At 36.1% G+C, this 22443-nt stretch overlaps 1 protein-coding gene across 1 annotated transcript; it reads left to right on the plus strand.

Moving 5' to 3' along the window:
- The first annotated feature begins 1884 nt into the window (after positions 1-1884).
- Positions 1885-21986, plus strand: LOC135680550 (uncharacterized). Its single transcript, XM_065194552.1, has 18 exons — positions 1885-2344; positions 4225-4304; positions 4687-4737; positions 4863-5396; positions 5525-5779; positions 6244-6309; positions 9263-9439; positions 11573-11624; positions 11694-11981; positions 13530-13640; positions 16157-16348; positions 18011-18286; positions 19244-19864; positions 20345-20856; positions 20940-21000; positions 21082-21150; positions 21270-21488; positions 21880-21986. Exons 1-17 carry the CDS (start codon positions 2102-2104, stop codon positions 21354-21356), a joined length of 3675 nt encoding a protein of 1224 aa, XP_065050624.1. The 5' UTR covers positions 1885-2101; the 3' UTR covers positions 21357-21488; positions 21880-21986.
- Positions 21987-22443: the final 457 nt, after the last annotated feature.

Raw genomic sequence — 22443 nt, forward strand, 5'->3', positions numbered from 1 at the left:
TGACAGTAGTGCGCAGGCGACTTTCAACAAGATTTCAAGCCTTTACTGCTTGCAGACTAGTCAATGAGACTAATTTGTATTTTCTGAATATATAGCACTGCAATCAGTCATACAAAAAACTATTTCATACCAACTTATTATAGCACTATATATTTCATGCTTCTCAAAGATATGCATGAGGATTTAGATGTGGAACCTTTAATTCACTAAGCATTTATTATTATTATTTAGTTTCAGATCAAAATACTAATAGGCTACTGTTTCATACTATCTACTGACGTACTATGTGCCACCTCAGTGATCCGTATCCAGAAGTTCCAGTCAATACTGGCCGTCCATCTCCAGCGGCCCGTATCACCTCCAACTCCCAACAATCTCGTCTCCTTCCCACCACGTATAAATACGCTCGAACGCCAACCCATTCGCACCGCTTCGAGTTTCCCGACTCCCGCGATCTCAAGCCATCGAAGCACTCCCTCTGTTCCCTTCTTTCATCTTCCTCGCAAATCAAGCTCATGGCGCCCTGAATTGCTGCCGAGAACTTGTAGATCAGCCGATGTCGAGACGATGGAAGCGCGCACGGCAAGGGATCGGGCTAGGGCTGGGTGAAGTGCCACCTCAAGGTGCTCCTCAACCGCATCCAGGGCCTCAGGTAACCAGCCATCCGTCGCATCGTGACTAGGGGCGGCCCGAAGCGTGTATTAGCGCGCGGCCTCATCGACCCGCGGCGTCCTCAAGGTTTTCCTCGCGAATCCAATCCGCGATGCCGCCCCCTACGCTGAGCTGCCTCCTCGTCGGATGACCTGAGAGGCAGCGAAGGACTACCTACGGTTATGGTGGTTAGGGTTTCGTCTTTAGTAAAGGCTTGCTGCCAAGAAAAAAGGCAAAACCGGATCGAACGGGGGGATTGCTCATCGAGGGTTTCTTTGGTTTTCTGGGCGCTGGTACTTATTCTCGTTCTTGATTGCTGAATCTTTATCTCTGCTGAATAATAATAGTTCTGTTTTCAGCTCTTCCGGCAGAGCGCCATCCTTTTTGCTGTTTAGTGCATGATGATGTTCCGATGCTGTTCGACATGTTTTGTTAGAAACTTCTAAGCTTGTCGATTGAGATGCATCCTTTTTGGTGTCGAGTGCATGATGATGTTATGATGCTGTTTGACATGTTCTGCTAGAAACTTTTAAGCTTGTCGATCGAGATGCATGTTCTGTTCATTCGTTGGCTGTAATGTCCATAACATTCAATTATGAATCTGAGATGGAAGATTTCAGGGTGAAAAGCTTCCAAGGTTTCTGATCGAGAGCCACCAGAACAGCGACTTCGAGAGGAAGTCACCAAAATTTGGTGGACTATCAGCAGTAAACATCAAGTCATAATGACTATCTTATGCCATTTTGATCTCCGACACCAAAATGAATCAATTGGGGTCGGTTGTGATCATTGAAATAGCAAATGGCTTGATCGATCGATCGATCGATCGTTTGCCAGATGGAGTTTCAAGATTTGGTGGAAATTTGATTGAATAGGTCAAAACCTATCACGTTAATCTCTCACCGATTTCAATCCGAATCGATCGAGCCGCGTGCTCTACTCGTACGTATCCTGGTTTATACTTGTAATTGACGACGCGCAAGCAGTCGGTATCGGGTTCCAGGACGGTGGGTTAGTATGGTCTAGTATAAAAGAAGCCCTAGTGGCGGGTCCCGTTGACAGCTATAACCCTCTATCGAACACCTCCGTTCTTGGTATCAACCTGGTAAACACCCAATCTACACCCAGCGACCTGAATCGCCGAGAAGCCTGTGGAGTACATGTCATTCCCTGCAAGGGTCATTTTCTTTGGGGTGTTTTCGTCTTTAATTAAAACAAGGATTCGAAAGCTCGTCTTCTTTCCCTCAACCCTAACTCCTCCCCCAAATCTCTCAAATCCTCCATCTTTCTCTCATTCTTTTCTCTGTTCTACCCTTCCATACTGCAGAGGCATCCAATGTGAAGAAAAAGACGTGAGGAATGAAGTAATCAAGGTGGTGGCAAATTACGAAGTGATCTTTGAAGAAGAAGTGTTTCGAGAGAGAAAGAGAGAGATTGAGGTGGAGAGGAGATGCCGGTGGAGGAGGCGCTGCCGGGATCGTCGAAGAGGCCGCTGAGCTATAGCCCATCGCGGAGTCCGGCGAGCACGAGGCTCTTCGGGGTGCCGCCACGGAGGCCTGCGCTGCAGACGTCGGCGGTCAAGAAGCCACCGGAGCCGCTCCGTAGGGCCGTCGCGGACTGCCTCTCGCCCGCCGCCCCCCACCTACATGGGAACCCCTCGACCCTCGCTTCTGAGGCGGCGAGGATCCTCCGGGTCAGTTATCTTCTTCCGTCTCTTTCTTACATGTCTTTGGTGCTTTAAGGTTTGAGAACCCCACCGACATGGAACCACTTTGCTCTTATAAATCTGGATGCGAAGGTCTGATTTTTCTCATTAGTACACGCCCTTGTATACTTCTGTGATTGGATCTCTTTTCTTGTTAAATCCTGGCCTTCTCTTGCTTCTTTCCTATTGGTCCTAATCCTGTGGTCCGTGGGGTCTGATTTGGTCTTAGGTCTCAAATGCCACCTTTACCTGCGGTTTACCAAGTTTGGCGTTTCCTTTCATAATGTGCTCGCCAAGCAAAATGCGAATTTTGAGACTATGTATGTTCAATATCCTATCAGGAACTAACGTGATATGGTAAACCGTTTCCTGTCAGATTTGTGAACCTCAGCAATTCGTACTTGTCACTGTGCAGACTTGTAGCTTGATCATGTCTTGTTCAGCCACATTTATATTTTGCCAAAAAGTATAGCATCAATGTTCTGCTTATTGTGCTTAAAAACAAGATTTTCCAATAAAGGCATGATGCATTAGATTAATTTATCCCTTAAAAGGCAAATCCATTTTAATCTTGTTTGATGACTCAAGAGGTTTTCCTAACTGTGTAATTTTAGTTATATATGTTTAAAAATTTGATAGTGCTATATTGACTATACAATTTCTTGAATCTTAACGGATAATATTTGACTTACAAACCTCTTCAGTGCAGTTATAAGAAGGGTTATATTGAAATCAGTGAATTGAATAAATTATCTTGCATCTTTTTATCCCTTATACTTTCAGTAAAACATTACAGCATGCAGATACTCTAGTATATTTTGGATTTTTTGTCTGTATGGTGTAGCATTATGTTACCTACTAATGATCATGTTCTCAATATATGCTTTTAGATAACATTTAAAGAGTTCATATTTATAATTTGATTCTGAGATAGTTGATGTTTCTTGGTTGTTTCTCATTAATTTTGTTAAGTAAACTTAATTGCCTAATAAAATAAAATAAACATCTCAGGTGTTGTCATTTCTTGGAATGTTTTAGTTTCTGTTGATAGTTAATATGTTTTTTTAACCATTATTGCATTGCACCAATTTGGTAAAACCAAACTTTCTCAAAATATTCTTAAGCTCCACTGGGGCTTCTGCTACTGGAATTTTTGAGTTACTACACTCATGTTGCTCTTTTGTCAAAAAATGGTCACATCTTCAACTATGTAAATTCCATAATGAACTTCTTTAAATCTAATGGTTCTATATGGTAGTAATAATTGGAATGTTATTATTCCATCAAGACATTTAAAACTATGTAGGATCATTTTCTAAAGATGCCTTGTATTAAGTCTTATGACTAACTGAAACTCTGAAAGTGATGAAATGATATTTGGTGTTTTGAGCCTGCAATACCAAGGTGTTGTGTCAGTAATCATATGTTTCAGCTTTCCCCTCATTTTATCCTTATGCTCATTCATAAATATATACACGTGATTCATCGTGTCAACATTCACATCTGTAACCCATATTCATCAACCATTTTGAAAGTGTACAAACTCAGCATCTTACATGTGGTGGTCTTGTTATTGGGTTCGCCATTGGCAAGGAATAGTGTGATATTATTATTGACTGGAGTTGAGTGATAATGACGGTAGCATACATGATTGGGCAAGCAGCAGGGGCCCTTTGCAGAGACTGCTCCCAGCCGCTTGTGTACATGATGCCACTGTTAGTCTCATGCACACAAGACCTAGTAGCATGACTCTTGATTAAGATGCCTTCTATTATTTTCTCATTGTGCTTCATCTCTCTACTGGCTCATTTATTACTTTCATGTTGTTTCTATTTGAGTTTAGCATTAAAGTGATTGGATGCTGACAGGATTTCATGGCTAACCCTTCAACCACTGACATGGCTTATACCATGCTTGTAGAACATGCACTGGCAGAAAGAGATCGGAGGTACTATGTTGTTTGATGATATGTATATTCTGGTATTATTTCTGTTAAAATAGAAGCTCATATCTATATACTTTCCAGAAATTCTTTACTCTGTATATTTTATTTAGCAAGATTTTATGAAATTGTTCGTAACATTAGTGGAATTTGAGCAGTGTACAATATGGCATAGGATGAATTATGATGATTTTTAGTAAAACTTAAAATTGATGGGTCTTTATGCTTTAGATCTTGTTACATCTTGATTTTGACTAAGGTTGGGTATAAAAAAGAAGATTTCAAGCCAGGCAGATTTTGCTGTGTGATGATGTACTTAGAATTTGGAATTTTGGATCATAGCTTAAACATGATGCAGTATCTAATTCTTCCTTTTTCTATGGACCAGCCCAGCAGTACTTCCAAGATGTGTGGCATTCTTGAAGTTCTATCTTCTTCGGTGAGTTACCTGTGGTATTATTCTTGCACTTGATGCCATGCAACTGATATTTCTCATTCAGTGCTATAGTAGGAAAAAAGTCTGATTAGGTTTATATTTCTGGTCGTATTATCTCTCTCCTGCAGATATGTGCCAAAGGTTTCAACATTGCGGCAGATTGATCTATTTTGCATGAATGCAATTGCTGAGTGCGAATCTGTAAATAGTCGAAGAGTGCCAATGTTGACCAAGTCATCAACTCAACGATCTAAATCATCATCGACGGTGTCAAATGCTTGTGTTCCTTCCTTACCACGCCCCAATTTTGCGTCTGCTTCACTTATGAAATCCTTAAATTATGTGCGCTCTCTTGTGGCACGGCATACACCAAAATTGTCTTTCCAACCTGTCATGCAAACTACAGCATCAACTTCTGCAAAACAATTACTTCCGACTCTATCTTCTTTGTTGACTAGATCATTTACTTCTCAATTAAGTCCGGAAGTTGTTAGTAGCAAAGATGCCCTTGAGATTAAAGAACCTTCTGGTCCATCTGCTTCCGCATTATCAAATATTGAAGAAGTTGATGGAGAAGGAAATAAGTATATATTTTCCGATGTACTTAAATGGCGATGGCCTGGGGAGGGAGAATACAGAATGTCTTGTTTAACAAAGGAAAGGTATAGCACAAATATCTTTTAGTCACACTTCTCCATCCAACTAACGCAATTTCAGATGGTATGTGTTCTTATGTATGTTTGGATAGTAATTGAAACTCAAGTCTAACAAGATTTTCCTTGCCATGCAGTTGTGGTGTTATGCGGTCTCAAGACATTCATACACATAGTTTTTTAGAAGTTGGTGCTGCAGGTCTTTTAGTGGGAGACATAGAGACCAAAATCAAGGACCATTCCTGGATGTATTCTGTAACTCACAACTTACGGGATACTGACCTGTTGTGGCCTTCAACAACTACAATGGCTACCAATTTTTCATCGTCTAATAGCCACTTGAAAGCAATAACAGCATTTAAGCGCATGAAACCAGGCCCTCACCAAGTTTGGCATGTCTTCTTTCATTGCCATTTTCAGTACCTTTTTTGTTAGTTCATGTTTTTTCAGATATTCCTGCAGTTCTGCAAGTGCATTGCAATATTTGCCACCTAATAGCAGTTCATAGATTTATGTGAAGAGACGTCAACCAAGTAATTTGCCTGAGTTACACTATTAGATTCACTTAGATGATGTATGACACTGTTATCTATAAATACCCATTAGCATGTAAAAGTTTTAAGATTATTCTTTCTTATGGCAATTGGTCAGTAGATCTTCATGTTAGATGATTGAAAATAATTCTACTCAAGAAAAAAAAGGAAGTTTTGCTGGTTAGTCTTGCCAATCTATTTGGTTCCATGAAAAACATGTTATTATCAAAAGCTAAATAATTACATTATGATTGACGAATTGGAAGCATAAATAATTGAACATGTAAGAGTTTGTGTATGTAGTTAATTGTTCTTTTCTTCAGGGCCAATATACCAGTGAGCACATTTCATCCACGAGTTCGGCCCCTATTTCAATATAGACATTACAGGTACTAAAGGAAAGCTCTTACCATCTTCTGAATTGTTTATTCTTCAAAAAGGAATTAGTATATGACATTCCTTGCATTATTACGCATCTGGATGCAGACATGTATTTTCTTGATTGTTTATTTTATGAGTACTCTCTTGAAATAACTTTTCATCAAATATAGATCAATCTGAAATTTTCTAAGTATGTAGATTTGCAAGACTTAATAAAAGGAAAGTGAAGAACTAGTTAAAGCTAATAACATTAGAAAAAAAATGTTCAATAACAATGAAGTTTTATAAGTGCATATTTACAATTAAATGAATTTGCATTAATGAAAAAGGAAAATTTGAAATTTGTGCTTTGATATTGGATCTTTCGTGGCCATAATATATTAAATTGGTGTCATATCATAGTTCATGTTGCAAGGTGTTGCCAAAATATGGATGGTTCTAAGTTGCTTAAATTGTTGTGATAATGTGGATCCACCAGAACTTCTGTTCTTAGGTGACAAGAAATTTCACTAGTTTCACATTGTCAATCATTTTATTCGTTTGCATTGTGAAGAATTAAAAAAAATTATAACGTGGATCTTTTGTCGCATTAAGATTTGTAGAGAACAATATGTTTTAGTTAAGATATGAGTATTTAAGTTTTTATTTGTCGTTTCTATTGAAGTTCTTTCTGGTCTTCTTTTACCTATCCTCGTATCATTACTCCTATCTATCTTCGTACCATTAATAATAATTATTTTTTCTCTTTTAACTATCATATTGGTTGGTCTCTGAACACATGCTTGTACCATCTTAGACAATTCTCTCTCATTTTACTTTTTATCAAATCGATGCCTAGTTGTTTATGAATGTAAACATTTCTTTTCTTATTTTTCCTACTAGTCACGTACATCCACCTCAATATTCTTATCTAAGCAACACAAACTATATATATATATATATACATACATATGTTATTTTTCAATAGTTTAACATTTAAATCCATAAAGCAACAAATTGCATAACTTTGCCCCTTAAAGCTTCAGGTGGTGTCTGCATCATTTACAAGTGTCGGCGTGAATTGTATTTCATATGAATTTTATGTTGGATGATGATCAAGCACTTTCTGCTATTGCTGTAGCTTTCTGCATTTGGTATTGTGGTTTGGCAAAAACATGGAACTACAAGTTACTCTGGATATGACCTTTTGTAGCATTAGTTGATTTGAACTTGACCAGTGATTGATAGTTAAAATGAACTAATTTCATTTTATTAAAATTTACTTGGATTATTTGTAGGATAACCTTGTCAAAATTTTAAATTGTAAACCGGATGCTGATTTGCATATTGAATGTATAACAAGTAAAAGGCATCTCAACCTCTCTCTCCTTGTTCATCATGCAGTGTGATGTATAACAAGTTCATGATGAACAGAGGAAATATTTTTTTGTGAGAATACAGGAAGGGAAAGAGAGAGGATAGTAAAGATAATAGAAGAAATTTGATAATAATTGGACTTGGTCTTGCTTAAGGAGTAGGATTAAAAGTCATGTACCTTCGCACACGTGACACGCGGATGTCATCGTAAAAGATATATGGCCTTAGGCCACTCATACCTAATGTGAGAAAAAGGCATTCATCCATTCGCTTATTATTTATCCATTTACAATCCCTCTGCCTTTTATAGACAATAAATACAAAGAAGAAAAAGAAGATACATAAATATGGAAAAATATAATTACATCCAGTCAAATCAATCAATTATACCTTCCAAGAAGTTAATATTTTATATTTGATTTAGAATTTTTTTTTCCTTTTGATGATATTTTTAATTGATAGATTTTTGTCGTCAAAAAATGATACTAGTTCCTATAAGTATATTTGTTAAACAGATGAAGAATTTTATGAACTAGTATATTTAATTTGAAAATTAGGTATATTTGTGAAGCATGTAAATATTTTTTTAGGAAAGAAAAAGAGATGGCAGCTAATATCATAGTTATAAAACTTAGGTCGAATTGGCCAGTTGGGTCAGAAACATTGGAGGACGTTTGACTGGTCCAGTTCACCGAGCCATGAAAACTTTAAAAAGAGCGAAAGTTCTTTAACTTTTTATTGAATACCGAAAAATTTTGAATTTTTTGGAGGGCATTTAATTCTTTTTCATGATAAGGATGAAAGACAAGAATGCTCAATTACATGAATTACTCTTACCTGCTCTCAACATGTCTGCCATGCCCTTGTCATTCTCTGTCATAGTATTAGGAAAATTATTTTAATAGTTATCCATATGTTTTGTATTTTTGATATGATATATAATATTATTTTATTTTTAATAAAAATATTAAACATGATTGTGTCCATGGCTGGTCTGGTTCTAATCACTATACTCAATATTCCAAAAACCAAATTCAGCAAGCAGGTATTTCTGATATTGCACAGCATATATGCATGTGCGTTAGTATGGAGCCATCTATGAGAATTAATTTAAATTATTCAAAATGTACTGGTTAAGTAACAAATCAGAAATGTATGATATTTTAAACAATAAAAACATGACAAATATAATTTGACATATAAGATGATATTTGTTGTACTCACTGAAGAACCTAGTACCTGACAAACTATTGAAATCAGATGAGTGAGATGTAATGTAACCTTATGGCCTATGTACTAAGTATGGTACATAAAAATGGTTTATTAAAGAGGAAAAATGAAGTAAAATATGATATTTGCATAATATGTTATATATATATTTGATTTGGGGTATGCTTTGGCAATTATTCACTATTATAAATGTGTAGACCATAGTCTCTGTCGCATCACTACTTAGATGGGAGATAGAGCTGGATAGAGATCCAACACAATAACAATTAGTGTCTTGTTTTTACTTTGAAATGTTGAAGAATCTTTTTTATTTTTGGTCTTGGTGATTTGCCATTCTTTTCTATTGCTTCTAATTATCATCTTAATTTATGCTAGTGAGCAGCAACCTTTAAAGTTAAGTCTTGCTGAAATTCATGAAGTCATAGCTGAAGTTTGCTCAGAATCCACTACATCAAATGCTAATACATTAATTGCAACGTCACAATCGAACCACATCAGTCAACCTGCTACAGATGTTGCTATTAGTGTTCTCATCAAGCTGGTTATAGACATGTATGCTTTCACATCTCTGATTGCTTTGTATTATTGTAATGTCTTCCATGAGTTGTTTGCATTACTCTTCTTATACTGATGGATCAATGTGATGCTTAATATATTTAACCTGAATGTGGCATCACCATTATTCTATGACCAAGTGTTCCAGTTCCTATTATCTTAAGTAGTCTCAAGAATGATTCTTGTTGCAGGTGACATGGCAGGATGGTGTTAGTGTGAGTATCTGATGAAGATGGAACAAATTAACTCGAGATTCATTTAATAGCTGTAGATCACTCATATATATGTATACACTACTAACTGTTGAGTGTATGCGAAAGTCTAATTATGTGCTTTTATTTCCTTTGAACTTTTTTGTGAACCTTTATTTAAACCGTTTACTATTTTAAAATATAACAAAATGTTCTTTTTTTGCTGTTATATTCTTTTTTCCTACTTTATTATTATCGGCTATTATTAAACTGGTTGGACTGGGCCATACTGACACAGATCAGGATGCGGACCAAGCGATTTCACCTGGTTTGGTTCGAAGATAGGTGCTTCTACTATCCTTACCAAACTAGGTGTACTGTCCAGTTCTAATGGTTTAGATCGGGGGTGTCTGGTGGCAAGCCTACTGTCCGGTACTCCTATCATTTTTTGGATTTTCTTACAGCTTTTGACAATTGTTTTTATTTTCGTTTCCTTTTCCTCTCACACTTCTCTTTCTCTCTCGTTTTCCTGCTCGTTTTTCATGCGTCTCTCTAGGTTTTCACCCACCCTCTCTCCTCGTTGTATCACCATTGTCGCGCAGCTCCAGCATCCTGCCATCCCATTGTGTCACCATTGTCATTGTTGTTACTGCTTCCTTTTCTGCCTCTGGCTCCTCGGATTCTCCTCCGGCTGTATCGTCTTCCTCCACTATGCCTTTTGCTTCTTCCTCCTCTTTTTGCTACTATCCTTCTTCTTGTCTTTTCCCTTTTCCACCTCCTCTTTTTTTCTCCCTCTTTCTCTTTCATGTGTGTTGATCGATATGCCAGTGTACCATGTATCGAGACACAAGTTAGTGCCAAATGTACATCGGTCCACTTATTGGTATTTAAAACCTTGGTTATTAGGGCGAACTCAGTGTATGAGGCTCTCACCATGGCGTCTAGGGATAGTCAATGCACATAGTCTTATATCTATTTTAAAGAGGCTATCTCTGAGACTTTTCCTATTCTGTCAGGTCGCAAAGGAGTGACCTTAGTTGTTAGTTTACCCATTTATGTTAGTAATCCAAAGTGCTGTACATTCTCCACAGTTCTTTTACTATTTGCAGTTGGAAATTTTTACCAAGACTGGTACATTAAAGGTTCAATCAGCCTACCATCTTACCACGGCACCACCTAATATAACTATAAGCTTCCTGTTGATTTTTTGAAGGATGGTGTGAAGTGTGTTTATCAGTAAATACCCAGTTGGTGTATATCAGTTTTAATAGTATTTGAAACCTTGATCCTCACATTGTTAAAGTAACTTAATGATGCATCTTTTTACCTCAAAGCCTATTTTATCGACTTCAATATTTTATCCAATTTTGCATTTGATCTAATAGGTATTTGACAAGGGAAACCCACACCCACCCACCCCTTTTTTTCTTTGTCTGAATCTTGTGTATAATCATTTTCTTTTGCTATAGATATCTTTAAATATTTTCCTCGGGTTTAATATTGACCAATGGAGTTAAGATCCTTGCTCAGGGAGCAGGAACTATCAAAGTCTTCTTTTTTCTGGTTCTCTTTCATCTTCCTATGAATCAACAGCTAGATTGGTATTTTCATATCTGAATATTTTCTGTATTTGGTATATATGCTTTTTGCTGTTTCCAGCTTTTTTTTGTTCATAAAAAATGTTAATAATGAAAAATTTTGATCTGAAGTTGCATGGATCTTTCTTATGTGCTATAGAATCAGATTTTAATAGTAAGACTTTGTCTTTAGACAGTCAGCAGACTGCAAGCTGACTATAAACTTGTTTCCTTATATGTGTAGTAGACAGTTGACAAGCATGCCCTTCATGTTGACTTTGTATCTTTTTCCAATGTACATCTACTGTTTGTGTTACTCGAGAAGTCCGTCACATTTTTAAGAGTATAATCAACTTTTGTAGGTATATGTTGGATCCTGGGACTGCTACTCCTCTCGCTCTTTATATGCTGGAGGTGCTGCACTTTTAAAGCAACTTGACTAGAATTTGTTGTTAGCATTTCTCATATTTTGAACAATTTTAGGGTATGCTTGGCTCTCAAAGAGTGGCTTCTAGAGCTCGGGCTTTTGATTTTATTTTAAACCTTGGTGTCCACGCACAACTGTTGGAGCCTATGTTACTTGAAGACCCTCAATCATCTGAGGTGGTTAAACCTTTGCAAGAACCATATATAAACAATGAAGAACAGCCTGGAACACCAGGAAAGATGAATAATGAGTCTAGCATGCAGCAAAGGATTTTTTCAGCTGTTGATAATTTTGAGTCTTGGCTTTTGGTCATCCTATTTGAGATTCTTCGTCTTCTTGTTCAGGTAATTATGCATAGAACGTCTAGTTACTTTGGATCATTTTTAGACATCTTATAGATATTGTGGCATATTATTTGTGAATGCCTTGCCCATTATGTACATGTGTGACACTGAGTCCTATTCACCTACTAATATGTAAAGAATGAAAACAACAAAAACAAGCAACCATAGGTTTTAAAATTACAGTTCATTAGTTGAGTTGGATATGCAGTGACAAAAACAGTAACGAGAAGCCTTTGCCTTTTTATTTGAGAACTTTCATGTGTCATTGACAGCTTTTAACTCTGTTAAGGTTCTTTTCTAATAAAATCCTGCCATCATCTGTACTTTAAGGCTATACTTAATCAGTAATCAAGACTTCTTTTTTGGGCTTCTCTTGCCCCCTTGTGTAGACTTAATCGGCTCACATTGTTTTCACTGATCATTTGAAAATACTCTTTGGATATGTTTGGTATTTATAAATGAATCAAACTGATTCGTTTTGAATTTTAAAGTTGAATTTGCTTATGAATTACAACCTTTAGATGGGCAAAATTCATAAATATAAGCCTGCCACTAATTTAGATGAACATATTGCTGGTTTATTGTCTGCTTTTCATGCTCCTTTTCGTCAATTGTTCAAAGACTTTTGGAAAAAAAAAGCAGATTCATTTTATGGTTCAGAATGTGATCTTCTGTTTTGTGCTTGCTTATTTTCTGAAAATTATTGTTTAAAATATTTGGATGATAGGACTGAGGTCACACTACCGCATCCCTTTTGTACTTGTCTCTTTTAAGCAGAGAATTGTAGCTTTGTCTTATGGTCTCAATTCGTTTATTGCATATGCTGCTACTTATTTTTATGTTCTTTGGTGGAATGGCATGTCATGTTCACATTTATGCTTATTTTTAGCAAAAATTGTACATATAATTAAATTGACATGAAGTGCAGTTACTTCTGGGACGCTGAAGGACCTGCTTATCTGTGAACTGGTCATATGCCTGCATGATCCATGTGTTTGATTTTTTAGTATAAATTTAGAAAGATTAATTAAATATGTAGGCAAATTAACCTCCACCCTAAATTATTTCTTCTAATTAATACCTTGAATCGATATTCCTCTATAATTAATTTTAGTCTTTGATTAATTCTAGTAGTTTACTTTTCAGCCAATAGACTAAATTAAGCTCTTTCTATCTCTCGCATTTCATACTTCTAATTAATCCTGTCAGGTTAATCTCTTTCTCCTAATTTATCTCTAGTATTCTTTAATCAATGTTAATTGATAATAGGATTATAAATAATGATTGGCTTTTCTAATTGAAGTTCAATAGTTAAGTTTATATATGAATTAAAGACTAGAGAGTAATGACATAAAAATATAAAATATAAAACTTGAGCAACTGTTGGGCCCTTCTTTTCATGATTCATTTTTATCTATCATGTTAAATTTCTGCTTGGATTTTTTTGTATAACTTCATTATCTTTTTGTTGCTGTTCCCTATGTAAAAGTACACAATTCTTTTTCTCTTTTTGGGCAACAATGTGATGCATGCTTTTGTTTGTTGCAGATTGATGAAAGGGAAGAAATTGTATGGGCATCTGCTCTGAGTTGTTTATTTTACTTTGTTTGTGATAAGGGACACATTTTAAGGAGGAGACTTGATGGTCTTGATATAAGGGTGAGAAACATTCTTCTTTATCCGCATTGTAATTCTGCTGGATGAAATGAAAGAATGTTATGTCTTGTTGATAGCTTGTTTCATATTGTATCAGGCATTACCTGAAAAAACCAGCAGCAGCTTGTTTCATTTTGTACATTTCATGGGTAAAATTGCTGGATTAGAATCCGCTTGCACATTAAGAAGGGATTATGTCATTTTTATTAATAAATTAAACTTACTAAAATGACAGTTGAGTTTTTTGCTTTAAAAGCAAAGTGCTCAACATATCAATATGATTTTTGTGGTTTTCCTTCACTGGGTACCTCCTAAATATGGCAAGTGTAAACAGCATAAGACCAATCTTAGGGATGTGGAGAATGTTTTGAGGGTTTTGAGCTAAAATTTTAGACAAGAATTTTAGTGTTATGTATTGGATGTTGCTATTTGAGGCAATGGCACGTATGGGCTGGCATTGGTGGGCAAGACTTAGTATGCTTAGTTACAACTTGATCAGGGTTCTTTTCTTCCTTCCACCTGATTTGCATAATGTTTGTGCCTTTGTGGTGCAAATTTATGTTTTATGCTGTGCTTGGTGGTTTGATGATTATTGTTGTGTAATACTTGTATTGGACCGAATACATGCTGACTGATTATTGTAGGGCCGGTTGTACTGTAGTATGTCTAATTCTTTCATACTACTCGTAATTAGGCTGGTCTATTGTATATGCTTCAGATTATTTACGATTATGAATCAGATAATCACATAGACATGATATGTATCACACTTACATAGCATCAATCTTATTGTAACACCTCGATTGGGCCCACGACGGAAGTGGGTAATACTAAGATTGGTTTATAAGGGTCTGATGAGTGTAGTACTATTAACTTCAATTGAAGTATTTTGACCCGTGGTTTAGATCAAACGAAGTTGATGGGCTAGTTAACTCATCAGGCCTGGGTTGTGACACTTATAGATTGTCTCTTAACATGATTATGGTGCATAAACCACATAATTCTCCAATTCAGGTTATTGGATGCATCTATCATTGGTCATTTGAAGTCTAATTAGCATGGCAATTAGATACTTTGTAAAAAGTGCTTTCTTGTATAAAAAGATACTTCATTTTATATTGTTCAGATATTATACATGTATCATTACAGAAATAGTATTGTCAAATTTTGGGAAGAATTACAGTTCAAACTGCATCCCATGTGTTATAAGAAGTAATAAAGAAAGTAGAAGGTTTTCATTGAGTTTTAACAAATTTCAACACTAACATCCGAGTACAAGCAAGATTGCTTTGCTTTCTTTGCTTTCTCTGGACCAACTTCATCTCTTTATAGTTTGCAACTCCATATGCCTAACATGCAGTTCAATATAGATGTGGTTGATATAAAGTAGTCCTGATTGACCTAAGGAGTGATATATGCATTTGGCTTACTCTAGATTGTAGTGAACTTATACTTGGCATGGGACCTAAGACCATTCCAAGACTTGCTAACGCTAGGTAGAGTCCGATTAAAGCCTCAAATTATCCATTGTCTTGGTTTTTAGTTAATGTTGTTCACAATTCATTTTGTGCAGCATATTGTTGTTTTATATGTTTATATGGTGACCAAAAACCCTTATCCTCATGGAGACTAGTTAGGAAGGAATGTATAAATTCCAGAGACTTGTCAGAGTAGCACAAGTTTAGATAACATAGGGTTTTTATGTGTCATATAGTTTCATGGTTTAGTTCAATTTGGCATACATAATGGAATAATATTCCTGTTCAAGCTTTTCTACTTAACTAGTTTCCTTTTAGTCCAAGAATGGTCAGAGTAGCCATGCCTTTCAGGCATTAGGCCTGACTTAACCTATCGGCACATTTTATAAGAACCAATATCTGGACCTTGAACCTTGCCTGTGTTACTATCTGAGATGCACCTTGTACTGCATTGAGACTAGAATAACCATTGAGTACAATGACTGATTTTCTTTTTTGCTCATGTTTTAAAAGTTTTCCCTAGTATTGCTGGGACCATGTGAGCAAGACTGGTTTGCAATATAGCAAGACATCTATAATGAGGAAATTTTTTAATATTGATGTTAGTCAATATGTGTATCTCTGTGAACTATTGGTATCTCTGGAGTGGGCAGCTATTGTTCATAAATAGATATATGGTTGGTTGCTAAAATTCAGTGGAAACTGTTATTACAATTAACAAATATGGGCCTTGTCATTGACATTATGTTTTCACCCAACTTCTCCGAGCTGTGTCAATTCCTCTTATTAAGCCATTGTTGCTTTGCCTAGGGCAATATTGTGAAGTGTTATCTTTCTACTTGTGGTATTCCATGACAACATCTAATGTGTCTTTCTAGTTTTGAACCATTCATTAAGTTCTAATTTGTTTTCATGCCATCATATACCTGATAGAACTATCTGAAACATTTACTTGTTTCTGCTGTAGATATGTGGATTTTGCTTTGGTTATGAACATCACCATTTAACTTAAATCCTTTTTATCCTTGTTTTTTACTTCAGGTTATTAAGACATTTCTAGAAATCAGCAGTGAATATTCATGGGCCGAAGTTGTTCATTGCAAGCTTATCTGCATGATGACTAACATGTTATATCAAACTTCGAATGAATCTGCAGAGGATGTTCCAGAAATTCCAACATTCCTGGTTCAACAGGTTGATCGTCTTGGGGGAATTGACTTCATCTGTATAGAGGTGCACCCTTAAGTGCTATAAACAAATAAGTGCATTTGTCTTTGCTACACAATGCATGATAATTTCTTTTGGGGTTAACATAATTTGTGGGGTTAGCTGAAGCCTTGTTGTGAGCAACATCACTAGTCAAACTCTGTTATGAAACTCCTCGTATTTCTTCTAACAAAGTCTCTACTTCTTTCATGATGAACCTAAATATACTTACATTACTTAAATGGCACATTCGTAGTTCTTTTTTTGTACATGTCTAATCATCTTAAAGAATCCTTTCTTTATTATATATTCATTTTGAACTATTCCCATGTGTCAATGTTGTAAACATTTCTTATATCTTTTCTAGCAACCTTATTCATACATTCAATGCCATCTTCTCAATGATTCTAATTTCCTGTTATTTGATTTTTAATTGCATAACATTCAGATTCATACAAATATGGCAGGACTTGCAACCAATGATGATTGTTTAATTGGCATGGATTGAACTGCATTTTGCTAGAAATATGTAATGCATGATGTTAACCCAATTTGAGAAGTACCAACATATGGCTTGCACATATTTGGTTCTGTATTGGCTGGCACAAGGGCTTGCCGATTATTATATCATGGGATCATGTCATGCTAAAAAGTTATCAGCACACTGATGCTACAAATGACAATACTTGCTTTGAATTACATTTCTTCTGTAATTTAATGACACAGGACAAACACAGGACTTTAGGTGCATCTTTCCACTTGAAAATGTCACTTCATCTCTATGAGCAGTATCTTTTTTGTCATCTGCTTGTTTTATAGTAAATGCTGAACTTTTTTCTACTATTGCAAATTTTTTGTCCATCTACTATTAACTAGATCTTTGAGTTTTCTATTTGCTTTACCAGTTATATCTTTGCTTGTTTAGTTGTTGTCCTACTTAGCCTAAAAACTTTGATTTTTAAAATTAAACTCCTTTGCTCACTTCATCCTAACTTGGCTTTCACGGATCAAGACAATTTCAGCAGATCATGTGTGCCACAAAATTTGATTTTGAATATTCCTAGTAAGCTACGATCATTTTTAGTTTGTTTGCAATTAGACATTCTCTATATGCAAATGGCTACTAGTAAGACTAGTTAAGGCTCAAGATTCAACTTAGAATTTATACCTTTAAATGTGAGAGACTCATTTAGAAGTTTGTCCTAAAACATCATGGTAAACAACCTCCATATCCACATGTTCTATTGACCTACACAATATGATTTAAAATGCCATGGTAAGATGTTAGTGTTTTGAGTTCAGGTTTGTATGTTCTGCTTCACTATTCAGCTTTTTGACATAGTGCATATTGACATAACTAAATCCAGCCTGAATGTGCTTTTGATGTGCTTGGATGAAAATAAAAGATGCATGATTACATGTACAACTCTACTTGGGAATATTTATGTTGTGACAGGCATTTCAACCCACTATTCTTCCTCGAGGCTGTTATCGTTAACCTGTTCATGAATCTCCTGTCATCCTAAAATTTTGGACTATGAAACAGTGTATATTAAAATGTCTTGTCATAGTTGTTTTTCTTTTTTTTTCACCCAACAATTATTCTAAGCTCGTTGTCTGAAGGATGAACATGAAAGTCATTTATTTTATGCTAATATATAGTTGAATTGTTTGCATTTTTCTGTGCAGTATATACGGGCAAATTCCAGGGAAGAAAAGAACAACCTTTTCCTTGTTCTTTTTGATTATGTTGTACATCAGATAAATGAAATTTGCTTGGCTAGTGGAGCTTCTGTATATACCCATGATGACATTCAACCTCTTGTGGCCATGCTTATGCTTGCTAATGCACCTGAAGCTTTTTACATTGCCATTAAGCATGGTATGGATGGCATTGGGGAGATATTGAAAAGATCCATCTCTGTAGCCTTGTTGAGATCATCAAATTATGAGCGCCAAAATATGGTAATATGCTTATTACCATCATGGTTATGATAGATCTTTTCTGAAACTATAAATTAATCACAAACCACAACCTTTTGCTATAAATGGTCAATTATGAAGGAAATACTTGCTAGAAAGTTGTTATTAAGCTGATTTTCTGTGGTATCTGGTTTCAGAACCTATTGTCTTCTGTCATGTTCTGGTACTTTTCATTTGCCACTCCACAGAGAACTTTCCTGAACTTGCAACAACGAATGAAAATCAGGCTTCCATAGTTACACAGGGCGAACCATATATCAAGTGCAGCGACTAAATATTCAATTGCTACCATAAAAGACTTCATAGGAGCTATTTACCTGTCATGTTTTGACAAAATTTTACAAAATTTTCCCATTCTTTCAGCTTTAGTGCTACTTTCCACATGGTCTACTGACTGTACCTGTTGGTGTATTGTGTTATCTTTTGAGGCCCATCGGTTTCATCATTGTACCTTACAAGCAGAAAAATAGATTTGCTTAAAATGTTTTCTTGCTCGGAAATTTTCCAATCAGCCAAAACAGTTGTAGTGTTACCTGAATTATTGATCAAACCAGATAGTGATAAACCATAATGTGTTCTTGCTTGGAAATTTTCCAATCAGCCAAAACAGTTCCAGTGTTACCTGAATTATGCAGCAAACCCAATAGCGATGAACCAAAAAGTGTTCTTGCTCAGAAATTTTCCAGTCTGCCAAAACTGTTTTAGTGTTACCTGGATTATCCAGCAAACCCAATAGTGATGAAACAAAATGTGTTATTGCTTGGAACTACAGCAGTTAGTGAGCTGTTATCACCAAGTACCTTGGTTGCCTTTCTGCATTCTGACTTATTTAATTGGCTTCTATGTGAAGCCGATTTCATTTTCATTGTAATGAATTGTAATTTGTCACAATTTCTATTGTTTATTTCACCAATCTGATCAGTCCGCTTTTATCTGTAGCTGTTGGACAAAATTATGAGAAAACTTGATGCGACTATAAGTGTATTCACTAGGTTGGATACTGAGTTCACATATATGTTTCGGATTACAAAAACATGCAAATCTTCAATGAGCATTAAGGATGTCCTTGGCGAATCAGATATTGGTGAGAAAGCTAGACTTTCATGGGTTACATTGCACTCTCTTCTCCACTCAGAAAGGCTTGCCAACCGTCATCATGGGTACATATGGCTTGTTGAATTACTTATTTTGGAAATCAGTGAGAGGAAAAATGAGAGTATATGGTCGAATGTCAAAAACCTTCAGCAGCAAATTGCTGTCACTGGTAATCAAGACTCAGCTTTTTCAGAAGTACCACTGTCCATTTGTATGTTGTGTGGGCTTTTGAAGTCGAAACACAATTTTATTAGATGGGGTTTCCTTTTTGTTCTGGAGAAACTTCTTACACGGTGCAAATTATTGCTTGATGAAACTGAGCTGCAAGATATGAACAATGATAATGTTATCAGTAACAATACTGAAAATCGTCTGGACAAAGCGAATGCAGTGATAGACATAATGAGTGGTGCTTTATCGTTGGTGGTTCAGATAAATGAGACTGATCACATCAACATTTTAAAGGTAACTTTCATGTGTCATTTTAAAATGTTTCTTCATATATCTTAGAGATTAGTTGTGTCTGTCTGTCTACCTGCATGTAACTTGTGGTAGAGAAGTAATTTCAACTTGATACAATCATGCTGTAGTGTTGCTTACTGAACTTCTGAAGATATACAACTTGAACTTGCCAGCTTCAACTTGGTTTCACAGTCAATATTAAAGTGTTACTTTATCCGTGCATGTGAAAGTCATCATTTTATTAGACTGGGCACGTACTAATGATTTGTTTGAATCGGACCTGATTTTGTCCAAGAATTTACCTACTTTAGGCACCCCACAGTATAGTCTGTATGCTTTGGTTTTTTTGTCGAGTTTTTCAAGTTTCTTGACCAAGTAACTGTTCTTTCACCTGAACGATTGACCAAGAACTTCTCGAGTTTTTTGGAAAGAGTTAACTTGTGTCTTCTGTCCTTATTTCTACTTGATTGTGAACATCTGCAGATGTGCGATATGTTATTTGCTCAAATATGTTTGAGGCTTCAGTCTGCCATTCAAGTACCTCTTGGTGATTTCAATGACCTCAGTCATCTCTCTTGTCGCACAACTAAAAGTCGTGAAGGCAACTTAGTAACTCATATTTCATTAGAAGGATCTAATTCTGATCAGCGGCGAGATGAGTTGTCACAAGCTGTCGATAATCTCTCTGGTGCTGATCAAGCCAGCACAGTATGCGAAACAGCCTCAATGGCAGCAATGCTTCTTCGAGGACATGCGATTGCTCCGATGCAGCTAGTAGCTCGTGTTCCAGCATCCCTGTTCTATTGGCCATTAATACAACTTGCTGGTGCTGCAACGGATGATATTGCATTAGGTGTTGCTGTTGGCAGTAAAGGAAGAGGGAATATACCAGGTGCTACGTCAGATATAAGAGCTGCCCTTCTCCTCCTTTTAATTGGGAAATGTACTGCTGATCCAGATGCACTTTTGGAGATTGAAGGAAAAGAGTTTTTTAGGTAAGCTATTGCCTGCCCATAGTCATTGCTCTGTAGGATGATTCTTTTGTAGGTTCAATGATATGACTTGACAACATTTACAGGGGACTCTTAGATGACATGGACTCAAGAGTAGCATATTATTCTGCTTCCTTTCTCTTAAAGGTATGTCATAAATTTGTGATTTATTAGTTTTGCACCATTGGTTCTTTTTCACAATTTTTACAATTCAAAATTGCATTACAGAGAATGATGACAGAAGAACCTGAAACTTATCAGCGCATGCTTCAGAGTCTTATTTTTAAGGCACAACAGGTAGGCCTTACTCTAGTTGCAGGCTTGAACACAATGCTAAAAAGAAGGCAAGCATATTTCCATTATAGTTTAGTGAATAAACACATCAACTAACATGTTATTGTGTTTTTACTTGATAGAGCAACAATGAAAAGCTTCTGGAGAACCCTTACCTTCAAATGCGTGGGATACTGCAACTATCAAATGATCTTGGATCCCTGTTATAAGATCATGAAGTTCGATTTTTTGGTTTCAGAATGAAGGTCGAACCGGACTTCGTACCCAATATTCTTGCAGTGTTGCTAGAAAATGCAACAGGCAGAACATCCAGAGCAAATTTTCTGCTACTTGAGTAGGAGGTGATTTAAATTTGCTTAGAAGTAAAACATTTTTGAATTATTAGGACTTGGAAATTGATGATTGATTGAAAGAATATCGAGTGCCTTTTGCAAAATACTCAGTGTTAGATAAAAATTGCTTAGGAGCGATCCTCAATACTTTGGCTCTGATACTACTTGTTTGATGCCATCTCCTGTTCTTTGTCATTTCAAAACTTTAGATGCCATATTGTAGTATATATGTCCAATCTGTGCCATTAAATGGTATTGGTTTTGTTGTCTATTCAAGCATTTTCTACATTTAGTTGGAGGGCCTCATCTTGCCACATATCTATGTGCTTCTCTTTTATGCATGAAATTGTAGTTTCTCTTCCTCTTATTAGTAATGGGTTTTTTTTTTTTCGTTTTGCAGGTTTTGGATCAGAAGTTGTAAATTAGCATTTTGTAAGAGAAAATTAGAAGCATGTGATGTACAGAACCTGAGTCCGCTTTATTTATTGATTGATTTTAATTATTTTCCTTTGCTGAGTCACATAAGAAATGGCAAGTCTTCTTCAATGTTCGGGGTATCTACTTGTTCAGATCGGGCAGTTCGTTTTTGCAGAAACTGGATGTACTACATTATAACCGGTGCAGCTTGCAATTTGTATAGTTGCAGACCATGTGTCACCGGCATTTGGAGATGAGTTTGCCCCGTGAGAGTCAAATTTCTTGTGTCATCAAATTTTGGCGACTATGTTGTACCGGGGTTTATGCAGTTTTTTTTTAATCTGGGCATCCTCGGCAAGTAACGAATTTTCTTTGATCTCCTCGCATGCAGTTGTTTAATAACTAGGTTGTTTTCTTGTATAATATCAAACTTAAAAGCAAGGATGGATACTTCTCCAAACTGCATTAACTTCATCAGACTTGTCTTTTTCCTTTTCTTATTTACATTTTCTGAACCTAATTTGTAAATGTGTTCTCTGTATTCCAA

Source organism: Musa acuminata, chromosome BXJ1-8 (assembly GCF_036884655.1).
Source record: "Musa acuminata AAA Group cultivar baxijiao chromosome BXJ1-8, Cavendish_Baxijiao_AAA, whole genome shotgun sequence".
Classification (NCBI taxonomy): Eukaryota; Viridiplantae; Streptophyta; class Magnoliopsida; order Zingiberales; family Musaceae; genus Musa; species Musa acuminata.